At 30.2% G+C, this 12,089-nt stretch overlaps 2 protein-coding genes across 2 annotated transcripts; both read right to left on the reverse strand.

The window, feature by feature from the left end:
* Positions 1-458: 458 nt before the first annotated feature.
* Positions 459-764, reverse strand: LOTGIDRAFT_145185 (hypothetical protein; the record flags this gene model as incomplete). Its single annotated transcript, XM_009056964.1, has 1 exon — positions 459-764. A coding segment is annotated over one exon (306 nt), but the record flags the coding sequence as incomplete, so codon positions are not given.
* A 2,065-nt stretch (positions 765-2,829) lies between these two features.
* Positions 2,830-11,520, reverse strand: LOTGIDRAFT_239531 (hypothetical protein; the record flags this gene model as incomplete). Its single annotated transcript, XM_009056965.1, has 13 exons — positions 2,830-6,079; positions 6,510-6,546; positions 6,868-7,002; positions 7,191-7,502; positions 7,793-7,936; positions 8,112-8,264; positions 8,836-9,029; positions 9,182-9,278; positions 9,412-9,546; positions 10,107-10,295; positions 10,543-10,730; positions 11,039-11,156; positions 11,448-11,520. The coding sequence occupies 12 exons, from the start codon at positions 11,518-11,520 to the stop codon at positions 6,518-6,520; spliced, it is 1,767 nt and encodes a 588-aa protein (XP_009055213.1). The 3' UTR covers positions 2,830-6,079; positions 6,510-6,517.
* Positions 11,521-12,089: the final 569 nt, after the last annotated feature.

The raw sequence follows: 12,089 nt of genomic DNA on the forward strand, positions 1-12,089 counted from the left end.
AAATGTGAAAATTTCGAGAAAAATGTGAAAATTTCATAAAAATGTGAAAATTTCAAGAAAAATTTGAAAATTTCAGAAAAAATGTGAAAATTTCGGAAAAATATGAAAATTTCATAAAAATGTGAAAATTTCAAGAAAAATGTGAAAATTTCAAAAAAATGTGAAAATTTCGAGAAAAATGTGAAAATTTCAGAAAAATGTGAAAATTTCGGAAAAATATGAAAATTTCATAAAATGTGAAAATTTCAAGAAAAATGTGAAAATTTCAGAAAAATGTGAAAATTTCAAAAAAATGTGAAAATTTCGAGAAAAATGTGAAAATTTCATAAAAATGTGAAAATTTCAGAAAAATGTGAAAATTTCATAAAAATGTGAAAATTTCATAAAAATGTGAAAATTTCATAAAAATGTGAAAATTTCAAGAAAAATGTGAAAATTTCAAGAAAAATGTGAAAATTTCAGAAAAATGTGAAAATTTCAAAAAAATGTGAAAATTTCGAGAAAAATGTGAAAATTTCAGAAAAATATGAAATTTTCATAAAAATGTGAAAATTTCTAGAAAAATGTGAAAATTTCAAGAAAAATGTGAAAATTTCATAAAAATGGGAAAATTTCATAAAAATGTGAAAATTTCCAGAAAAATGTGAAAATTTCGAGAAAATATGAAAATTCTGAGAAAATGTGAAAATTTCAGAAAAATATGAAAATTTCATAAAAATGTGAAAATTCTGAGAAAATGTGAAAATTTCGAGAAAAATGTGAAAATTTCAAGAAAAATGTGAAAATTTCAGAAAAATGTGAAAATTCTGAGAAAATGTGAAAATTCTGAGAAAATGTGAAAATTTCAGAAAAATGTGAAAATTTCAGAAAAATGTGAAAATTTCAGAAAAATGTGAAAATTTCATAAAAATGTGAAAATTTCGAGAGAAATGTGGAAATTTTAGAAAAATGTGAAAATTTCATAAAAATGTGAAAATTTCATAAAAATGTGAAAATTTCATGAAAAATGTGAAAATTTCAAGAAAAATGTGAAAATTCTGAGAAAATGTGAAAATTCTGAGCAAATGTGAAAATTCTGAGAAAATGTGAAAATTTCGGATTGTCAAACCAAGTCCGGAATGTCAAATCGATTCTGGAATGTCAAACCGATTTCGGAATGTCAAACCGATTCCGGAATGTCAACCCAGTTTCTGAATGTCAAACCGGTGCCGGAATGTCACGCCGATTCCGGTATGTTAAACTGGTTCTAGTATCTCAAACCTCGATCAAACCGGTTCTGGTATCTCAAAACCGGATTAAACCGGTTCTGGTATCTCAAAACCGGATCGAAGCGGTTCTTGCATCCCGAAACTAGATCAAACCGGTTCTGGTATCATAAAGTCTCTCAAACCGGTTCTGGTATCTCAAACCCGATCAAACCGGTTCTGGTATTTCAAACCGGTTCTGGTATCTCAAAACTTGATCAAACCTGTTCTAGTATCTCAAAATCGGATCAAACCGATTCTGGTATATCAATCCGGTTCTGGTATCTCAAACTGGTCTACCAGAACCGGTTTGATCCAGTTTAACATACCAGATTCGGTTTGATCCAGTTTTGATATACCAGAACCGGTTTGATCCAGTTTTCGATAATTCAACTGATTTGATCCAGTTTTGGTGTACCGGAAAAATGTGAAAATTTCAGAAAAATGTGAAAATTTCGAGAAATTTCACATTTTATTGAAATTTCTCGAAATTTTCACATTTTATAATATTTCTAACTTAATTTTCTTACCTTTGCACTTGATTTTTTGCTTGGATTTTGTATAGACTATATAACATGAATCAAATAACGCTGAAAGTTCTATTAACGCCAGAGATCTGATTCGTAGCATGTCCCCTTAGCTGATATCACCTATCTTTATAACCTTTCCTTTATCAATCTTTGTCTCAAATATCTGGGTGAAAAACTACAACACAAGAGTAGTAGATCGTTATTGAAACCATGCCTAAAAGGAGAAAGCAATAGCAAAACAGCAAATTTATTGTGCCGTGCTTACTGTCACCGTGTCCAAATTACACTTGAAACCAACGATTTGACAATAGTAATATTTGTTACTAAAAATAGATAAAGATAAACATCAAAGACTCCCGCTGTTCAGGTGTGTTATATATAAAATGCACAATAAGGACATGTTTTCATTGCTCAAGATTCGATTTAAAATGCACAATATATCAATACTTACCGTTAAATGAAAGAAAATGTGGATAAGGCCATTTGGTACCGATTCACTACCTGAGCATACGGGCTGCCTCACAGGTGAAAATTCCGTACAAATCACTGCTCGATATAAACACCAAACGAAAGACTTTTAAACGCCAACTTGTCTCTCGTGCAATAGTAAATTAATCCGCATAATTTACAGTAATTTAGGGGTATAACAATGATATATCAATTCGGCAATTGTTATAATGAGCACTTACAATAAAATATTTTCACTGTTAGAATGGTGCTCAATACATCAATTGCAGAGCCATATAGAAATAATTAAACAGAGCCTAAAAAACATCTTTAACTCTCTGCGATCTTCACACAACTGACCTATTTTTTTCAATGTTCCTACTGAAATTAGAGATGTAGAACGTCGAAACGTTTGTTTAAAGAATTCCGTTCTAAAAACTCCCGATTTTTAAGTTATCCCATCTGCACCTGGTATCCATCATAATGCCGTTTGCAATAAGTGCAATTCTTTAAAGGACTATCCAAACCCGATTAAAGTTGCGAATCATTAAACACCACCCTCCCCCACTTATTGGAGGTAGTCTCCCACGAGAACAAAAACAAAATCATTTGAAGGGAGATTTTTTATTGTCAACTGAAACTGGACATTATAAAAAAGATCAAATTTTATATTCCGTGTGAAAGGATCCCTCCGAAAGCTAAATTAGTGGCAAGGCTAGAGTTTTCTTTACATTGAAACATTCAAATCTGATGAGAGATATAATCATAATCAAGTATGATTGACATATCATCAAGTATGATTTGTATCAATTGACATATAATCAAGTATGATTGACATATAATCAAGTATGACTGACATATAATCAAGTATGATTGACATATAATCAAATATGATTGACATATCATCAAGTATGATTGTCATATCATCAAGTATGATTGACATATCATCAAGTATTATCAAGTAAATTGACATTTTTTTTAAGTATATTTACATTTCTTCAAGTAAATTGACATTTTTTTTAAGTATATTTACATTTCTTCAAGTAAATTGACATTTTTTCAAGTATATTGACATTTCATCAAGTAAACAGACATATAATCAAATATACTGACACTGAATTATAATGTTATTACTTTGTGGATTATATCTTTACTTAAGATGACCAAATTTTCAATATTACAATGTAAAAAAAACATCTATGAAAAGCTAAATATATACATAAATGAGTGATGAATAATGGTAACATGAAATGGACTGAATTGTTTGAATTTTTGCCAACTTTATATTGGAAATTCTGAATTCCTTTCAAGGAATGTAGTTTTAAGTGATCATTCGTTTATTTTCAAAAATAAAGCATGAAACTATGCCTTATTTTTTCGGAATGATAAAGTCTAAACACTTATGGAATGATAATTCAAATTTTCCTCCATAATAAGAGACAATGTTAAAGAGAAAAAAAAGCTTAAATTCTTCACTAATCGTACTTGGAAATGTACAAAGATTGCAATGGCGCCTTCTTAAAAGCAACTCAAACAATTAAACTACACTGAAAGTTTCTTAATTCTGTGACAAGTCAAATCAGTCATCAGCATCTCTCATTGTAACCAATCACACCATAACCTTGGTTATTTATCTCTCACCAGAATGCAATGTTTTCAGTTAGAAATCAAATAATGAAATGGAATGTGATTATGAACTTCACAAATGAAACTAAATAAAAATGAAATGAAAAAATGTAATTGATTATTTTAAGATGCTTCAGTGGCCTGAAAAATCTAGTTTAAAGTAGCTATCCCATGACATAAAATAAGCCCATTGTATTCTTTCTGAGATACAACCTTAAAACAAGCATCGTTTCTATCTGGCACATCATCTTTAAGCAATCAAAACATAAAATATAAAATAAGGAATAAATATGAAAAATTTTACCACCTTGGCTAACACCTTTCGCACGTGTATATAAAATAAACAAAAAATAAATAAATTTTGATGTATATATACACGGAGGGCATTTTATTAGCCATTTTGGAGGTTCACATATTAAAAAAAAGATGAATTTTATTTACATGTATATGTAATATTTTATTTACAACAAATGTTCATAAAGTTTTCAAAAAATCTATTTTTAACTAACAATGATATATATATCTTCTATATTTTAACCTAATTTTTCTTCTTTTTTTTTCAAAACAAAAAAAGAAAATTATATTTTGAAAAAAAAATGCTAAGCAAATTTGAAAAAAAAAATTCAATGCAATTTTAAAGCTTGAATTTTTCTTTTCAAATTTCTGCACTAATAAAAGCATCTATAAAAAAAGTCACTGCAAATGCCAATTAAATACAACCTTAATTACGGATGTTTTCTAATCAGATAACTATTTCTGAAAAATTGAAAAAAAAGATAATAATTAATTCTGAACATGAAATTCTCTAATTTGAAATTCTCAAACATAATTTAGGATATGAAATGCTCAAAATTATTTTGGAATAATGTTACTAAAAGGAAATGTTTCTTAAAATCAAAATGCAAATCCCTATTGCTAATGAATTCATACATATACATAATTGCCTACAAATGAATGGAAATGAATAGCACTGATCCAATATGACTTGACAAAGTATGATAGTTCACTCACACTCAAGTCACAACCAAAAAAATAAATCATCACCATATGAATATAACTATAAAAATTATTCCTTTCAGTAAAAACAGTAATATGAGAAAAAAGGTCAATCTCCTAATAAATGCATGAGCTCAACTTATGGAAATAAAATGAATTATTCAAATGTGATTTTTAATAGAAAAATATATTATTCACATTCACATTTATTCAGTTTATTCAGTCACATTCATTATTCAGAATCACTTACAATTTTATTCACTGAATTTCGTGATTTATTTGAGATCAGTTAAAGATATTTTCAATTTCTTAATCAATTTATTTGTAAAATTTTTGAAGCGCCAAAATGGTGCAAAGAGTACGCAGAGATGATGCCAAATTACATGAAAATGGATCCATGAGATCAAAATATTCTGAAGAGTGTTAAAATCTTCAATGAAATCACAACACTAAGTTTTAGACAATTCTGAATTTTTTTTAAAAATTGATGAAATTCACAACTCTAGAATTCATTCACACTGTTAAAAATTTCATTCACACGAAAATTGAGGTTGTTGTATCGTATCATAGATTTCGTCAAAAAATAAACAGTTAATACTTGACAGGCTTTGTTTTTTAATTTGCATAAGACTTCATCACATAATATTTCAATTTCCATGAATTTATCCGAATTATATTAAAATTTGCATGAGATTTTATCTATATCTTAATCTTCAAAGTTTAACTCAAATTAGGAATGATTTTTCAGTTAACATCATTTTATACAATGCAAATTTTAATCGTATAGCATATTGTGAGCCATATTAATCAGGTATCTAGAATTATAACTCATGCAGCCCAAAATCTCATCAAGGTTTGGACTCAATTAATCAAGAACTTTGCAACAATTGCACATTTTTGTCATTTCATGTGCAATTTGCAATAAGTTGCCAAGCACCATAGCTATGCACAATAAATCATTGAGCAAGGCAGCGTCATGGTTCAAATTTTTTTGTTATTGTCTATAGCACTCTACTTTTTTCCATTCCTAAGTCTTAAATAGAAGTTTCATTGCCAGGCTTTGGTGCTACTGGTGGCGGCTGTTTTTTGTCCATGTAAATGCCGATAAATGAGCCATCCTCATTAAATTTTCCCACGTCCTCACCATATTCCCCTAAACTGTCGTCATCCTCATAACTTAAAGGCTCCTCAGTGAAATTTAATGGAGCTCCTTTCTTCTCTGGCCCGTCATAGTCACTGAAATGAAATGAAATGAATAGAAATTAAACAAAATGAAATGAAATGAATAGAAATTAAACAAAATGAAATGAAATGAATAGAAATTAAACAAAATGAAATGAAATGAATAGAAATTAAACAAAATGAAATGAAATGAATAGAAATTAAACCAAATTAAATGAAATGAATAGAAATTAAACAAAATGAAATGAAATGAATAGAAATTAAACAAAATGAAATGAATAGAAATTAAACCAAATGAAATGAAATGAATAAAAATTAAACAAAATGAAATGAAATGAATAGAAATTAAACAAAATGAAATGAATAGAAATTAAACCAAATTAAAGAGAAAAAGTTTATGAAGAGGAATGAAATGAAATTACAATGGCTCTAGTTTTTATTTCTTTCTTATATGAATCTTGAATTCAGACTTACGCTCTAGATATCTCAGGATCAATCATTGGCTCGCTCTTTCTTATCCACTGAAATAATAGGAGAAAATACCTTTAATAGTGGAAAAGATTTGAAAGTGGGGGCATTTGAAAGTCCGTTCTGTAGATTTGGGTATGTTTGTCAGATTTTTTTAGGCCTAGCTATGTGCACATTGTCTACTCTTGATTGGGCAAACAAACACAGGCAATGTGTTATACAATGTAAAAAACAATGCTAGTGCAGCAGAATAATGCTGTCAAGTTCAGCTTTAGTAATTAACCTAGTGACTAGACCTTCAGCTAGACCAGAAGTGAATCTAGTTGATCACATCTGGACACAATGATAGAGTTGTGAATCATATGAAGACTTACATGGATAAACACCTTCCTGAGCCTTTCTTCTACAAACAATACAAATGATGGCAATAACACAAACCAACAACAAGATACCAATAACTAAAGCTATCCACCATAGATCTGTTCCTGCAGCAGCTACTGGTCCAGCGACTGAAATATCAAATATAAATTGGTTAAATAGGTACTAATGTGGACTTACTGGCAATTAATATCATTAGATATGTTCTTTGCCTAAATGCTTGACAATTACTTTCATTGAACTTTCCTAATTAAAAAAATGTCACCCATGAGGGCTCACAGAACTTTTTAGAACTTAGACCTGGTTTAAAGTTACTTACTTCCAACTTCTTTCAGGAGGACTTCCATAGTAATGTTCACTCGTTCAAATTTATGGAAAACTTCACGGATGTACGTTCCGTTGATCTTTCTGTAGTCTTCATCACTCAAGTCTGTGGTATCGATAAAAGTAACCATGGTAACAGGATCATAAGTGACAAAGGGAGGTACATCCAGATAGGTCACGTTATTGAAGTACCATTTATATTGTAGAGTCATAGAGGGATCGGTTGTGGCAGTAATTGTCAGATTGACAGTTTGATCTTTAATGATTTCTTGGACTGCTGGTGGTCGGTAGGTGATTAAAATTGGATCTGAAATAAAATTTATAACGTTTGAAATTGTACACATTTGAGTACAACAATTTAGAATTATTCCCCTTGAACCAAAATTGAAAAATTTATTTGCACAATCATTTTAAGATACTGTCTAGTTCTCCTGCAATGATAATGTTTATATCATCCTGGAGTTGACAAAAGTCTGAGATTCCAGAATAACCTTTTGAATTACATGAGAACCAGACATTAGATTTTAATACTGAAAAGTGATACAGGTAAAGTAAATATTTAGATGACTGTATCCCTTTAAAATGAAGTAATCTTACCTATTACATCTAAACATCCATCATCGAATACCTCACCAATATCATTTTTAACAATACATTGGAAACATGTCACGTCGTTGGGTTTCTGGACATTTTTCACGATCAAAGTTTTTTGATCATCGGCATATTCATACTTACTAACAACTACAAAATAAAGTACATTAATTTATTCCCCTGGTCATCTCAGAGAATCAATATATGAAGTCAGACTGGAAAGTCCAAACTAAGAGTGGCATAAGGTTTTGAACACTTAAAATACCCATTTTTTGGCACAGGTGAAATTGGTACTGAATAGAATCAAATTGAGAAGTTAACTTACATTTATCTCCAGGAATGTTGGCACCGTTTTCTAACCATATTGGTGCTGCCAGGTCTGGCTCACCTTTAGCTGAGCGAGCGTTGCAGGTAAAAACAGCATCTCTATTTGCAGGAAGTGTCTGAGATTTTAACCCTTGAACCCAGATGGGTTTCGCTGGAATAAAAATTGACATACTGTTGAAATACTGGTGAAATACAAATGAAACATACTGGTGAAATACAAATGTAACATACCAGTGAAATATTAATGTAACATACTGGTGAAATACAAATGTAACATACCAGTGAAATATTAATGTAACATACTTGTGAAATACAAATGACATATACTGATGAAATACAAAGAAATATAAGTGTAAAATACTGATGAAATACAAAGAAATATAAGTGTAAAATACTCATGAAATACAAGAGAAATATAAGTGTAAAATACTCATGAAATACAAAGAAATATAAGTGTAAAATACTCATGAAATACAAAGAAATATAAGTGTAAAATACGCATGAAATACAAAGAAATATAAGTGTAAAATACTGATGAAATACAAAGAAATATAAGTGTAAAATACTCATGAAATACAAAGAAATATAAGTGTAAAATACGCATGAAATACAAGAGAAATATAAGTGTAAAATACTCATGAAATACAAAGAAATTAGTTTACCAACACCACATTGGTGCATCTAACTTTCCAAGCTGACTTAAAGAACTTCTGTATACTTACATGTAACATCCAAGGCAATTTGTTTTTCTTCAAATTTCTCGGCAAACCCTGTTCCACGACAAGTATATGTTCCCTCGTCACGTTCTTCCAACTTGTTGATTCGTAAAATTTTACGATCATTGACAAATTCATATCGACCGCCCGTAAAGACTGGTTTCTGTTCATTGTCTGTCCATGTGACTTCTGGTACAGGGCTACAAAATAATTCAAATAAAATTTAAAATCTAACTCTTGCTGTGCACAATGTGGGAAATTTGTGTATTATTCTGTGGTCTTTCCATGTTATTTCTAGCACAGGGATGTAAATATAAATAAAATAGACAAGCGAAAAGGTTATATTACTTACTTTCCACTGAAAATACATTCCAAGTCTACACTGCCTGCCACAATACCTTGTGCTGGTGTTCCAACATAGACAGCTACTGGCTCCGAGTTGGGAATGGCTAAAAATACACATAAGAATTGCTCAAAATACACATAGGACTTGCTCAAAATACACAACACAATGAGTGAGACTAGATAGACCAAGTTTACAGAAGACAAACATATCGAATGGGTGAGGAAACGGGTACTTACGCCTTGTTCTTTGAACCTCTAAAATTTTGGGACTACCCAGTTTGATTGTGTCCAATCGTCGGTTAGATATGGCACATTTATATTCTTGATTATTCAAGTCATCGTTCTTCGTTACGTAGGCGAAATGTAACGATCCTATAATATAATAAATAATAATAGCATAATGAAATGAAATATTAATAATAATATAAATTATGAAATGAAATATTAATAATAATATAAATAATGAAATGAAATATTAATAATAATATAAATAATAATAGCATAATGAAATAAAATATTAATAATAATATAAATTATGAAATGAAATATTAATAATAATATAAATAATGAAATGAAATATTAATAATAATATAAATAATGAAATGAAATATTAATAATAATATAAATAATAATAGCATAATGAAATGAAATATTAATAATAATAGCATAATGAAATGAAATATTAATAATAATCAAAATAATGAAATGAAATATTAATATAATAATAATCAAAATAATGAAATGAAATATTAATAATAATATATATAATAATAGCATAATGAAATGAAATATTAATAATGGAAAGCATTTCAATTTGTTCAAAATCCTATTTGGAGCAAGTCAGTCCATCTGGATTTTTCTTCAAAACATTTGGCGGCAGGAACCACAAGAACTTGGTTCCCCATCCACACACAAGTGATTGAGCAGCTCACCTTCTTGGTCAATAGCTATTCTCTCGTCTTGAACAACCTCTCCACCATTTTCATCTTGTTTGTACCATTTAAACTGACCATCTGGGGCACTGTCGGGGGCATTATCACACGTTAATTTGACAGCCTGGCCTTCATCAGCTGTTATTCTTGGAACCAATGAATCAGGGGGTGAGTCAAAACCATCAATAACTATAAATAATTAACCTGAGTTTAATATAAATCTTCTGATTTGGTGGAGCAAATACATATTAGCAATGCAATGAACTTCACAATGAGGGATAGTGCAGGATAGTGGTGTCAGATAGTGGTGTCAGATAGTGGTGTCAGATAGTGGTGAGAGCAAAGTCTCACAAAAGCAAGTTAGTGGTATACTTTTTTTGAATTTGTCCAGAAGTCTTTTTAGTGCACAGTGTTAAAGATTTACAAATTGACTTACAAGCAAGTTTGACCTCCATTATGGGTGACAAGGATACAATTTTTTTGCCTCCGATATCGTTGGAAGCATGACATCTGAAGGCTCCTGTCTCTCTCTTGGTCAAGCTGGCAATTCTAAGATCTCCACTGATCGGATCTTGATCAATATAATTGCTGGAAATTTTTTGACCATCTCTAAACCATTCATACCTGTCAAGAGAAAAATCAAGTATTACCAGATTGATTACAGGTGACAATCTGTGGCTCAACGAGAGTTAAAAAATACCACAGCTCAGACCAAAAGTATCAAATTTCGATGACGAATCAAAAAAAAAAAAATGGCCCATAAAAAAGATGTTTATGCCATAATAGATTTTCATCAAACCAAAACTATTAACTTTTGTGAATCCAAGTTGTCACCATACATAAACTTTTCGGATTTCATTTTAAGCTCTAGAAACAAGTTCCCTGAATACAGATAAAAGATATGAAATTTTCAGGAAAAAAATCTAACTTACGTAGGTGTTGGGTGTCCTTCTGCTGTACAAGCTAGAATGACTTCATCATTACTTTCAAAATACTGTGGACTGGGATTTTTAAAAAACTCATTTAAATCTATTTTGGGTGGACTGTCTCCTGAAAAATTAATATTCAGAAATTGAAAGCTTCAGAACAAGCTAGCAAAATGGTTGGTCATCATATCATAATAACAGTTAACCCAAACTGGGAATGGAACATCAGGGAAAGATGAATGCCAAGAGGTTTGACCAACCAAGAATCTACTGGAAGACAAGATCCTGATAATTCCAGTCAACTCAACTCCAGATGAGTAAGGTTCCAAATAATCAGCTCATTGAAAGAATTCTCAAAGTTGTTTTTGATGTAAAAAAACAGGATATTCCAGAAAGTATTTAATGAAACACTTACTGCTTTGAGCTGACACAAACACTAAGGTGAAAATAATCAGACTCTGCCTGAATAACTTCATCTTTTCTCTCATTCTTACTTTTTATATCTTCTGGTCTGAAATATAATCAAACACAATACATAAATATACATTATTAGCTATGTGGACTCTTTAAAACTGCCTTGATGTACCTAGTGCAATTTGTTCTTCCTTTAAGCATTCATTATTTTTTGCATTTGGGCATCGATTTTAGGTTTCATGGGGTGTATTAAAAGCTTTGAGCAAACTTATATTTTGAAAGCGGCTAACAAATCGCTAGAAGTGAGCCATTTTCTTTTCCTGTTTTTAATTGTCTCTGAAAGTATATTTGCAATCAAAGGTTGCACTAACATTGTTAGCTAGTTGGACTCAATACTTTCATATCCTTGAAGACCAACATTAAAGAAACGACATTCCAACAAGAAATTTTGCTACAATCGACAGATTTTTCCAATAACAATATCGGCCTAGTAAAGTTAACATTGTTGAAATTCCACAAACGATAGTTATTATTATAATGTTAGAAATTAATCAATATTTACATTGTTTAATAATCAATTCATTATAAACGCTTCAATTATTTCATACAGTTCTGTTTCAGTGTTTTACATCCTACTGATCTG

This window comes from Lottia gigantea (genome assembly GCF_000327385.1).
Source record: "Lottia gigantea unplaced genomic scaffold LOTGIsca_294, whole genome shotgun sequence".
In the NCBI taxonomy this organism is placed as follows: Eukaryota; Metazoa; Mollusca; class Gastropoda; family Lottiidae; genus Lottia; species Lottia gigantea.